The sequence below is a fragment of the Ipomoea nil genome, unplaced genomic scaffold (genome assembly GCF_001879475.1).
Source record: "Ipomoea nil cultivar Tokyo-kokei standard unplaced genomic scaffold, Asagao_1.1 scaffold0706, whole genome shotgun sequence".
NCBI classification, from domain to species: Eukaryota; Viridiplantae; Streptophyta; class Magnoliopsida; order Solanales; family Convolvulaceae; genus Ipomoea; species Ipomoea nil.
The window spans coordinates 2386443-2399737 of NW_017617134.1; the positions used below are offsets into that span (position 1 = coordinate 2386443).

A 13295-nucleotide genomic window follows, 5' to 3' on the forward strand; every position below is an offset into this window, starting at 1 on the left:
GTTCAACGCTTTGACCGCCTGATGAAAGAGCTAGTCATGGAAAATTTGATAGAACAAACAGAGACATGATGGGATGCACGGTGACAGGAGAAAAGGCGAAAAGCTGAAAGTGAGGTATGCGTGAGGAATTGCTGCGAATCTCTGCGATATAGTTGCGAATCTCAAAAATCGAAATACTAAATGCACAAGTAAATATTGATCCTGATACGATTTGGATAGGGTAAACAATTAATGTGTGTGCGAAATTACTCCAAAACCCTTAAACGTGTTAAAAACTAGCGCCAAATAAATAAAAGACTAAAATGTCATATCCCACCATGAGCCATTCCTGATTATTCATGCCAGACCATAATCTTTAATAAGTGATATTTCGAACTATAATTTTTTTTAATAAGTGAACCATAATTTTTTTTTATTTAGAATTTTTATAGGTTTTCTAGTAATTCTAATAACAAGGCGTGGAGATAAGCTGATATGATCTCATTTCTCGTCCATGTAAGCATTTTTAATTTTTTTTTCTTTAAAAAAAAAAAAAAAAAAAAAAAACTAAATGGGAAAGGACAAAAGAGATAAATTTCTCGCAGGAGGGGAACTCAGAGTAGGCCTCATCTCTTTCGTGCTTCCTCTTTTTCTTCAACACACACCGACGCCGGCAAAAGAGAGAGGTCGACGTCGGTCACTCTCAACCACACCGCCAGCTACCACCCACTGCCGTCCACTACTGCTACTGTCGGAAAAGGACCACCTGTCGCCGGAAAACCAAAGCTTGTCGTAAAAAGCTGCTATGCCAGAAGAGACTGTATGTCGAAAAGTGGTTGCTGCTCCGTCCGCCTGAAACAGAGATCGTCAGAGACTGTAGGTCGAAAAAAAAATTAATGATTTATGAATCTAAATATCACTTATTAAAGATTATGGTGTGGCATTAATAATTAAAGAATGGTTCATGATGCGAGATGACACTTTAACCTAAATAAAACAATCAACAAATCTGAACCATTAAATAAAATTTTTTTTAAAAAAAGCTCAATATCCAATCTCACAATCTCACTTACTTAGGGTAATCTCACTGGATCCCAACTATATATATATATATATATATATATATATATATATATATATATATATATATATATATATGGAAGGGATCAGGTGCATTTGTGGCTTCCCATGCGGTAGATTAATGTGCGTGAGTTATACATTTAATGTGCGTGAGTCGCGTGCTTAATGTGCCTGAGATTTATACTTACGTGAGTGTGTAATGTTAATGTGGATGAGTTTTGTACTTAATGTGCCTGAGTATTATGCTCCATGTGCGTGAATTTGTACTTAATGTGCGTGAGTGTGTTCTTCATCCACTACTGTGAAAATTATGCGCATTCACTGCTGCATTTTCTTCTTGTTTTTTGTTTCGAAGTGGTGGATGAATGGATTTTGCCTTGTTTTTAACATAAAATCAGAACAGCCATATGTGTGTTTTTAACCAAATCTTTGCTGAAAACTTGAGTAACGGCTAATAGTATTGATGTTGGTTAATACTAAAAAATTTTGAAAAAATTATAAACGAGAATGTTGAGATTAATAAGAACAAGAAAAATAATAATGGCAGTAAAGGATAAAGAAGACAAGATTTACGTGGTTCGGCAATGTGCCTACATCCACGGGAGTGAAACAATTCTTATATTCATAGTGATGGTGATAGTGGTGACACAACCCCTTAGGGATACAACCAATATATTTATAGGCATCTAATCCCTATACAATGGGTCTACCCATTTCACTCCTATTCCTAGTATGAGACAAACTCATATTCATAATCCCTATATGAGACAAACTCAACAATCTCCACCTTGGCGAATATGCTCTTTAGGAGAAAAAGATAACTCAACAAATCTCCACCTTGACGAATATGCTCTTTAGGAGAAAAGACTTATCTCACCATCTCCACCTTCACATATATGCCCTTTAGGAGAAAAGACTATCTCCACCTTCGCAAATATGCCCTTTAGGAGAAAAAGATAATTCAACAAATCTCCACCTTAGCAAATATGTCCCTTAGGAGAAAAGACTTTTCTCACCATCTCCACCTTCACAATTATGCCCCTTAGGAGAAAAATATTTATCTCACATATACACATGGATAGGAACAATCATGTTTATCCCAACTAGCCGGCCATATGCACCACACAGCATCAAACGTTACCCAGTGCATGTACACGAACCGCTTCGTCCCAAGCCATTCGCCCTCAGCCGTCGACCTGTTATACCAACCGCGACTCATGCTAACTGTCTCGTTCAGCTGACCTCCTGCATCTGGCCCATACCAGGTCCATATCCCCTCCTGGTATCCACGCTGCCCCTAACACAACAGCGCCCCTGCAAAGTCACACTAAACCCGTGTGCCTTGCCCAATGCTCCACTAACCAGCAATTACCACTGGCTAGCAACATGCACAACGCAGCATCAAACATTCCTAGTGCATGTTCACGAATCGCTTCATCCCGAAGCGTCCGCCCATACCAGCCGTGACTCATGCCAAGCCCGGCCCATACCAGGTCCATGTCTTATGACAAGCCCAACCCGTACCAGCCGTAACTCATGCCAAGCCTGGCCCATACCAGGTCCATGTTTCATGACAAGCCCAACCCATACCAGCCGTGACTAATGCCAAGCCTGACCCATACCAGGTCCATGTCTCATGACAAGCCCAACCCGTACTAGCCGTGACTCATCTCAAATTCGGCCTATACCGAGCCAATATTGACCCATATTGATACCAGGTCCACGACCCCTCCTGGTATCCGCGCTGCCCAACACTACAGCGCCCCTCACCACTTTCTCATCTAGCATCTAGAAACGCCCAACAAGTCCAAACAATGTTCAAACTTGTTACTAGTTACCGCTAGAACATCACTTTCACTATAATAAGAGTCATCCGCATGAACCATGTTCATAGCTTCCTGCTTCTTCAAATCCTCCCAATCAGCCTCTTCCAGATTAGTTGGTTTTTCCGCCTTCATGGTTTTCAGAAGGCCCTGGTATGCCAACAAATTCATTACCCTAGACTGCCATAGCCCAAAATTCTCTATACCATCAAACTTTGATACCTCGAATTTTGTACTTGAACTGGTCATCTCAACAGTGCTCTGATACCAATTTGTTGAGATTAATAAGAACAAGAAAAATAATAATGGCAGTAAAGGATAAAGAAGACAAGATTTACGTGGTTCGGCAATGTGCCTATATCCACGGGAGTGAAACAATTCTTATATTCATAGTGATGGTGATAGTGGTGACACAACCCCTTAGGGATACAACCAATATATTTATAGGCATCTAATCCCTATACAATGGGTCTACACATTTCACTCCTATTCCTAGTATGAGACAAACTCATATTCCTAATCCCTATATGAGACAAACTCAACAGAGAAAGTAATAATTACACGAAGCAAATATTTTGTATTCAAGTTCAAATTAACTATTCCATAGAAGTTGTGTTTTCCAAATACGTCAACCTCCAAGCTATTTATACATAGACAATAACAAAGAAAATTGTTCCCTTAATTACAAACTGTCCAATTTCGAGTTTTATGGGATATAATAATACCCTGCCTTTAGTACTGATATGTGTCGGATTAAACTTCATTGTATCAGGTTTTCTAGCTAAATTTTAGATGACTTCTCACACCTATGCTTGACATTCCCTTGGGCGAATTTATGTCAAACATTTATGTCATTATCCATCATAACAGAATGATAGATTGTTATAACCATGTCTACATAGGTTCTTTAGCCCACTGATTCAATAAGTAGTATTTGGAGTAAGATATTAAGGTTCAAAACTCGACAGCAACAATATGGAATTATGCTCAAAATAGACAGATTCCTCTGACATCATCTCCAAACGCTCTGTCAGACCGCTATTGGAGATCCAATCTTTTGGAGCAAGCTTTTATACATTAGGTATCCGGCTTGAATTATTTCTGTCTAAGAGCCTTCCACCCATATCTATGCACTCTACACACAAGGATCCTCATCACATCATATTGATTATCAAAGTGTTCTCTTGAATTATTTCTGCCATAATAACCAATTGTTTCCATATTATCACAATTTCAAAACAGGTGATGTTAGCTACTCCAATGTTGTTATAAAGACTGCCATCTTGCATTGTATGTGTTTTATCTTTCTTCTTATTATCTCTCTGTTCTCAATACATTCCCTTGACTTTTTCTTCTTTTTTTTTTTATTTGAAATGAAAATATATCACCACTGTACTCTAGGTTGGGTAAATATACTTATGCAAATAGATGTATTGAAAATGACTTCCGAAAATGAGTCATTTTTTCAAAAAACATTTTTCTTTCCAGTTTGGCTACACAACGAAAAACTATCTTTGTATGTTTGGTTCATTTTCTAGAAAATGAGCAGGAAAATGAAAAGCACTCTTTTGATATATATATATGAGAGAGAGAGAGAAAGAGAGAGATATGCACTCTTATGGATAGTCGACTTATAAAATGATAAGATCAGACTCACTTGAACCCTAAAACATGTTATACCTACCTTCAATGTGGATCGTTGTACTTTGTCATTAACTTCCTATGACCTCATTTCCTAACACCTGCCCAAGGAACATATCTAATTCCATATATTATAATTTGATACTTGACAAAAATCTCTTATCATTTGAACACTCATTTGTAAGAAAAGAGACAATTAGTTGTTTATGATAACTGAAATTAACATGATTATGTAAAATATTTGGTGTTCAATTGTTCAAACAGAGAATGTGTAACTATATATATGGAGACTGTGTGTCATATAATATGCTATATCAATGAGAAAGAAAGGTATTTGGTTAAGAAAACGTAGTTCACAAAGAAATACGGTTGTCTGAGAAGTAGACAACAAATTTTGAAGGAAGGTTCCAACTACTAAAATACGGTCCTATTTGGTAAATTGTTGACCTATCAGTCAATTTTGGCAATCATTATTGTATGAACCATGGTCCACACAATTGCATGGACCATAAATAAAATGTACATTTTTAATATACTAATGGTACATTATTTATGTACGTAAGGTACAGTTTTTGAAAGTACATTTTTAATATACTAAGGGTACATTATTTTATACAATGTATCTTCAGTACAAAAATAATGTACTTTTAATATATTAAAAATGTACTTGATATTTATGGTTCATACAATTGTGTGGGCCATGATCCACACAATAATTTGCTCTAATTTTGACTTATTTGACCACTATTAATTGTTTGATTTGATTAAAAAATTAATATAAGTATTTGATTAATTAGTTTTTTGCAACTCCAAAAAGCTAAATTTCAAAAAACTACTCCAAACAATTTTTTCAATTAGCTTTTTCAGAAACAGCTATCAGCTAACAGCTAATTTACCAAACATTTTTCTACCATCAGCTAATATTATCAACTAGTTATACCTTCTAATTAACACAATCAGCTAACAACTAACAGCTATCAGCTAACAACAATTTACCAAACATAGTCAATAATAATAATAATATAATAATTATTGCAGTCTCAACACTTTGCTGAATATAAATAGCAGATTAGTGGAAGAATTCAAATACCCAAATATCACACACCACACTGAAATGCCAAAATGCCACACTGACTATATATATATATATATATATATATATATATATATATATATATATATATATATATATATATATATAGAGAGAGAGAGAGAGAGGTAAACTGTAAACATGCGTACCCTTTTTTGCTTTTATTCAACTATGGCTCAAGAGCTAAGCTCATCGTCTTCAGAGCTGCCAGAGCTGGACTTAAGCTGTCATGAGTCATTGAAACCAAATTATATATTAGGATATGATGAAACTCTATAATGAGAGTGAAATAAAAAAGGCAATAGCAAAAGGGTAAAGGAGAGAGATGGACCTCTTTTATGTTTTCCACAATGACGACCATATTATCATTTCCTTGGTCAAGTTGCTTTCTTTGAATTTCCTTGGCAGAATCCACTGCAGAATGAAGACATCCATACAATTCGATTGACTTCAAATTTGGAATTTCTGCAAACTCATCTGGGATATTTTCCAATTCTTTGCAGCAATCAAGGACTAGACGCTCAAGATTTGGAAAATTACAATCACTTGCTTCCCAACGCTCAAGATTTCTAGCTTTAATTTCCAAATAAATTAACTCGTTGAAATTCTCCTCCTCCGATAGTTCCCACTCCTCACCAATGCACATACAACGGCTTAGCCTTAGAACCTCAAGTTTAGGCAACTTACTAAGAATATTAATTGCCTTCCACTCAAATCTCAAGTACGAAAACCTCAACTTCATAAGATTTTTCAAGCAAACAAGGTCGTTAATATTTGGAATCACCAATGGAGGCCCAAGGTATGTACCAAGAAGATGCAAACTCTGGAGCTGGTGTGAATATGCAATGTTATTAATGCAATCACTCCAACCATCTTCACATAGAATCATTACCTTCTTTAGGTATGGAATTTTTGTAAATACTTCTTTTGTGCATTGGTCAGGAATCAACCCACAAATGCTCTTCAAGTTTTCAGGAAAAGATATGGGAAAATCACTCAGACCCCAGTCACTACGCAAATGTTGTAGTTGTGGGAACTCTAAAAAGCTCATTTTATCAATACGTCTACCTGAAAGTGTTTGAAGATTCCAATTACAAAATGGATCTGAAATGGTAACTTCCAGGCATGACAATACGCATCTCAAATGGACAAGATAAGCAATCTCACACACCCCAGTATTATAGAGTACTCTTGACAGGGGACTAAGTTTTGAATTTGAAAATGTATACTGTCCGGAAAAAACGAATATGGATCGACAGTTTATTAAAGAAGAATATAATTTTTCTTCGTTTAACCTTTGTGATTGGATGCTCACCCATCGGAAATCTTTCTGAGGGAAATTGAACCTACTTTTATAGACAACATGCAAAAGATTCTCCTTTTTAGCTTCCCTCACACATAAAGAATGCAATAAATCGTGCATTCTAAATGTCTTTACCTTTCTTCCACAACCACTTGGCCGACTTACAAGAATTAGGTTCCTATCCTTGAGTTCTTGAATGTGCCTTCTAGCCGCCGGATCAAAGCTCATACCCTTAGATGCCTTTACAAGTCCTTCGGCAATCCATAACTTTACAACATTTTTAATTCGGATCTCTTTATCTTCTGGAAATATGCTCAAATATAAAAAACAAGCCTTCGAACTGTGAGGCAAGTGATTGTAACTGGATGAGAGTATCCTTGAGCATTCTTCTTCAATTGTTGTTGTTGTTGTTGTTGTTGCAGATGAATTTAGAGCTTCTGCGACATTCTTCCACTCATCTAGGGTATGAATTTTGGAAAATAAACCTGCAGCAACAACAATTGCTAAAGGCAATCCTCTACATTTCTTAACAATCGGTCGCACAATCATATCGAATTCTTCAGAACGCAGAGAGTTGCTTCTCTTTTCATTAAATAGATTCCAACTCTCATCTTCTTCTAACAATTGCATTTGATGCGAAAAGTCATTGTTAGATCCTATAATAGTAGCCACCTCTGCAAAGCGAGTAGTCAACAAAACTCGACTGCCATTTCCATTATCTGGAAAGCAAGCTTTAACAGAATCCCAGGCCTCGACACTCCAAATGTCATCTATCACTACAAAGTACCTTCGCTGCACCAGTTTTTGGTATAGTCGTTGTGCTAGCCAATCCTCTTTAGTGCTACCATCTATACTATCCCCCATTGATTCAAGAAGATCCGTTAGCATTTCTGACTTATCATGATATTGTGATGCAACAACCCATGCTCGCTTGTCAAAATGGAAGACAGTTGATGAATCTTCATAAACTCGTTTAGCTAATGTTGTCTTGCCAATGCCTCCCATACCTTTAATGGAGACAATTTCCCGTTGCTTTGATGAATGCTGAATTAGCATCCCCATTACAATCTGGAACTCATTGTCTTTCCCCACCATTATGTTGCTGCCCTGCAGGGGCTGGGAGTGTGAAGCGTTTTCCCCACCACTAGATGTGGTAGAAGCTGCAGCTGCGGCAAGTGTAGTAGTTGTTGTTTTCCTTCGAATTCCTTGCAAGGCCACATACTCCATCTTCACTTTGGACAAGTCTTTGTAGATGGCATCAATGTCTCTTATTGCTTCTTCCAAAATACAACCAAGTTTGAATGAATGCCAACTTCTTTGGGCATCATCAGTTTCTCCTGATTGTGGTTTTTCCACAAAAAGATCTGCAGCAATTCCCAAGTCTTCTTCTGCGTCAATAGTCCTCTGGGGGTTTTCCAAAAAAAGACCTGCTATTCCTGCAAGTAACTCTTCCATTTCCTCTATCTCATAAAGATGTACGATTTGGAATTCAATTTCATCTTCTACTCTGAAAGCCACGTCTCTGAGCTTAGTTTCCAAGTCTTTAATAGCTTGGATACCATCCATCCTGTTCTCATCGAACAGCTCTATCAGATCACCAAGTTTCTGGTGGAGGTTTTGGATCAAGTTTTTATTGGCAGGGATGAGTTGCTTTTGTCGTACGATTGGGCGAGGCAGAGGTTGCAACAACTCAAGCTCAATCGTCCTCACAAGAGAATTTACAGCAACACAAGCCATTCTTCAATTCCCTTAGTAATGTAATGTAATGTAATGTTTGGGTGAAGAATTGAAGCTTAATCAGCAGAAATAGAAGCGATAATATCAACACTAGCAATTATACAGATGTGTAGCTCATTGGATTGGAAGTGCAATAATTGGAAGACGACGGAAGACTTTTCTGATAGACTTAATTAGCTGCCACCCACTCATTACCCACTTCTTCTCTAGTTGTCGGCAACATTACTTTTTCTCAGTCCTACATGAGGGGTAGTTGGGATGCTTTCAGCAATATAGTACAGAGTAAATAATTTGGTAGGTGAACCTACATTTACATCTACAAATCTACCATTTACAAATTTAATAAGAGCCAATAATGTTAGGTCTTAACGGGAATAAAAAAAAATATTGTGTAATTATTTTTTAAAATAATACTTCATCTTATTTTGAATTTAGTATTTTTTTATAATTTTTCTTATTTACCCTTTATTATATTATTTTTTTAACTTAATAACCATATATCTCATTAGTATAAACTTTAGTAACGGAATATTCCATTAACTATTTATTATTATTAACTTACTCATTAATTTCTATAAGAAAGATCTTAAATTTGAACCTCATCCCAATTAGAGTTAACATAATTATTAAACATATACTAGGAATATGCTAAAATATTTTTAAAAAATATAATATAAAATTTAACATAAATATTGATCAAATAATTAGCCCAATTAAATACATAGCATTCAAAGTTAAGCATTAGAGATTATAAATCAAGAACTTTAAAAATTATTTTCGTGTATACTTTTAAAAAGCAAATTTGGATTAATTTTTTTTTTCATTTAATTAATCTTCTTTTAACTAGTTGCTTCATATGAGAAGAAGCGCCTTCTTGCTTGTGGATCTAAATACTATCTTCGCTAAATAGGCTTTAACCCATGGACTTTTCACTATTAACACTTCCCTCAATTGTTATATTTTGCACCATGGGCACAATGCATTATGCATCCTGACTCAAAACGACGTCGTTTTGTATCTTTTAATTAACGATTTTTTTGGAAATTTCGATTCCCATTTCTGTCGTAAAATTCTCTGTTTTATATGTACAGAATTGTATAGTAGAATACACATAAACTCCTAACATAATACACTATAAACACAAAATTAAAAACTGTACCGGAATTGGACAGACGGACGGAATGGTGTCTGTCACGTCAACTCCCACCAACTTATAAAAACGTCGTCGTTTTGGGCCAAGATGCACAATACATTGTGCGCCCTAATGCACGATATAATTCGCCCACTTCTCTCGGCTTCTATATATCTTAGCCTGTTTAGCTATAGGTTGGTCTTGTTGAGCCCGCCTAGTACCTTAGAGCAAGGCTATTAGATAGTTATGCCATAGACCCAGGTTCACCTTGTAAGGTACTAGGACGTAGGTGTTGGAAAAAAACAACTTAAAATGATATAAAATTAATGACATTATAAGTGGTTATTTTGTGGTACAATTATTAGTGAGGTCCACTTCCAATTTGGGTCAAGTCAAAGTGAATTCGGATTCTTCGTAGTGAGACGAAGAGATTTATATATATTGTATGCTCAAAACGGATAATGGGTGAATGAGAAATTAATTCTCAAAGTAGACCCATTTCAGTTTGAAAATGAAGGGAAAAAAAGAAACTTTTGTCCCACATTGGTTAAAGAGTAAAATAGAGTACTAATTATGCCAACTTTGATTGGGATGGGGTTCGAACCAAAAACCTTTCTTATTAAAATCAATGAGTAAGTTAATAGTAAACTAATAGAAATTAATGGAAAAAATAATATTTAACGAAAAAGTTAATGGATAATCATATTCATTAAGGATAAATTAGGAAATCTTAAGTAAAAATTAAAATCTGATCAATCTTAGCAATTCATTTGATTAAAAAATTTGACCGCCATTTTTTCTACCCATTATAGGCCTGACTTTCTTGGGCTCTTATTAGTATAGTAGAAATAATAATTTAGTAGTTACAACAAAAAAAAAATACATATGTATTTCTTTAATTTAGAATTATGTGTCTACAATGCCTTTATTCAAAAAAAAAAAATTTATTCATTATCAATAAATTAAAAAAGAGAAATAATTTCATTAGTTATATTGTCTTTATTTTTCTCCAATATAAAAATTCTTTACATTCAAATTCATCAATTGATTATATTCGCTACATTGTCCCTACAATGTCTTTATTAAAACAAATTATTCATTATCAATAAATTAATTAAGAGAAATAATTTTATTAGTTATATTGTCTTTATTTTTCTCCAATGTAAAAATTCTTTACATTCAAATTCATCAATTGATTATATTCACTACATTGTCTATTATCTTTTTTTGTGCACTATTTCTTTTAATTAAGTATCAAAGTTATAATACAAAATAATGAAATATATTTATTTACCAAGTATTTTATTAATACTATTAAATATTAAAAAAATATATAATTAATAAAGCCAATCATATTAACTATTTGAGGGATCTGTTGACAAAAAGAGTATTCAAATCACACAACAAATTGAAGTGAGAGCTGTCTCGCAATGTCGTTGTTTGACAATCAGCAGTTAGCGGTTACCACAGATTATATTAGCGGATTTGACCAGCGAATTATATCAATAGTTGGTAAAAAGTTATTTAAAAAAAATTATTGTTTAGATTAACATGTAAAATGACCTAATAGTATAAATATTTAATAATAATAACAATAATAATAATAATAATAATAATAATAATAATAATAATAATAATTGTTTAAAAAATATATATATAATTAACTCAATCAAATTAACTACTTGGGTGATTTATGGACAAAAAGAGTATTCAAATCACACAACAAATTGGAGTGGAAAACTAACTCACAATGTCCTTATTTGGCAATCAGCAGTTAGCTCTTCAATATTAGTATATATTTAATATTTTATGCCCTAATTTTTATTTGCTATCCCTTATGTCTCGTATTTGGTTTCAACCATACCTATACAATTATTTTATTGACAATTATAATCAATGACAATATTATATTGCATTTGTAAACTTAGAATTACATATTTAAATATGCAAATTCAACATTCAATTATCTATGCATTAACAATTCTAATATTCTCTTGCTTTGATATACTTTAAAGTACTTATTTAAAAAAAAAAAAAAAAAAAAAAAAAAACTGGACATTATCACAATCGCGCAATGCACTTACAAAACTAGTATATATATATATATATATATATATATATATATATATATATATATATATATATATATATATATATATATATATATATATATATATATATATATATATATATATAGAGAGAGAGAGAGAGAGAGAGAGAGAGAGAGAGAGAGAGAGAGGAGTGATCACATGTGGTCATGTTGTTAGGTGTGGTCATATGGTCAATTATAGGCCATTAGATTAGATAGATCCAATGAATCATGTTAATCAAGATTTTTTCAGTACTTTCGCACACATTCTCCTACCCAGCGAACTGCAAGGGTAAACTCGTCACAAAACACCGGAATAGAGGAAATCACATTGTTGTGTATTTTATTACACTATTGGTGCATGTTGTCAACACTGTTGGTGTATTCTGGAAGCCGACCGCTATAAATGGCCATTGTAATTACCATAACACGGGAATACACCATTGGTGTGTTTCACTGTGGTGTGTTTTATTACACTATTGGTGTATGTTGTCAACACTGTTGGTGTATTCTGGAACCCGCCCGCTATAAATGGCCACTGTAATTACCATAACACCCCCACTTACCAAAACGCGCGAAAATTCTCGTTTGCTACATCTACATAAGGTATGATCATGTTTGCAAAAACATAATAAATCAAAGTATTTTAGCCCTCTCTCCTAAACCAATCCAGAAGTAGATTGATTAGAAAAATTCTAATAACTCATTGATTCATCTGGTATCTAAAAAAGGGATTCGTTTATCAAGGTTACTAGATCGAAAATTTATGACGTTAAGAACTCTATAGATCCAATGTCACATTCCGTAAAGATTTATGATACATGTATACACGACCACACCTAATGACATGACCACATATGAACGCTTTTATATATATATATATATATATATATATATATATATATATATATATATATATATAATAACTGTGTGAAAACTGTCTCTAATCATGGGAGAGTAAACTAATCAAACACTATATATTAGAATAATGGCCACATAAATAGGTATATTTACAACAATTATATTTTTATTTTGCAAACTAATCAAACACTATAATATTTTTTAAATTGTCAGGAAAGATAAATTGTAATAAGAGTTGTAACATAGAATAAATTGTAATAATTAATAACTATAGTCTAGGATTAAATTTTAAATTGTCAGGAAAGATAAACGACCTCTGGTTAAATTAACTCTTAAATAATTATATATCGATTTAAATATTCTTAATATATTACAACAATTCCATTCCGTGCATCGCACGGGTGAAAATACTAGTATTTTTTAAAAAAATTATTATTTCCACAAACAAAACAATGATACTTCTGAATTATTTCCACGTCCGAGAGACCGAGACCACAAAAACAAAATAAAAAAGCTGCGCCCTTCTCTTCAATTATTGCACCAAGTCTGGCAATAGCCAA

General features: G+C 33.9%; 1 protein-coding gene across 3 annotated transcripts; it reads right to left on the minus strand.

Annotated features, from left to right (window-relative positions):
- Positions 1 to 461: 461 nt before the first annotated feature.
- On the minus strand, positions 462 to 8912 carry LOC109176349 (putative late blight resistance protein homolog R1B-17). 3 transcript variants are annotated; one of them, XM_019325788.1, is made up of 3 exons: positions 5945 to 8912; positions 5763 to 5837; positions 462 to 831 (listed from the first exon to the last, which is right to left on the minus strand). In XM_019325788.1, exons 1-2 carry the CDS (start codon positions 8651 to 8653, stop codon positions 5790 to 5792), a joined length of 2757 nt encoding a protein of 918 aa, XP_019181333.1. In that variant the 5' UTR covers positions 8654 to 8912; the 3' UTR covers positions 462 to 831; positions 5763 to 5789. The 3 variants fall into 3 exon arrangements, with proteins under 3 accessions (XP_019181333.1, XP_019181332.1, XP_019181334.1); XM_019325789.1 differs by lacking the exon at positions 462 to 831 and adding an exon at positions 3125 to 3143; XM_019325787.1 differs by having other exon boundaries at positions 5763 to 8912.
- Between the last annotated feature and the right edge of the window lie 4383 nt (positions 8913 to 13295).

Bases quoted from the DNA above. Each gene is read 5' to 3' on its own strand.
- LOC109176349 (XM_019325787.1), bottom strand. From the start codon at position 8,653: ATGGCTTGTGTTGCTGTAAATTCTCTTGTGAGGACGATTGAGCTTGAG.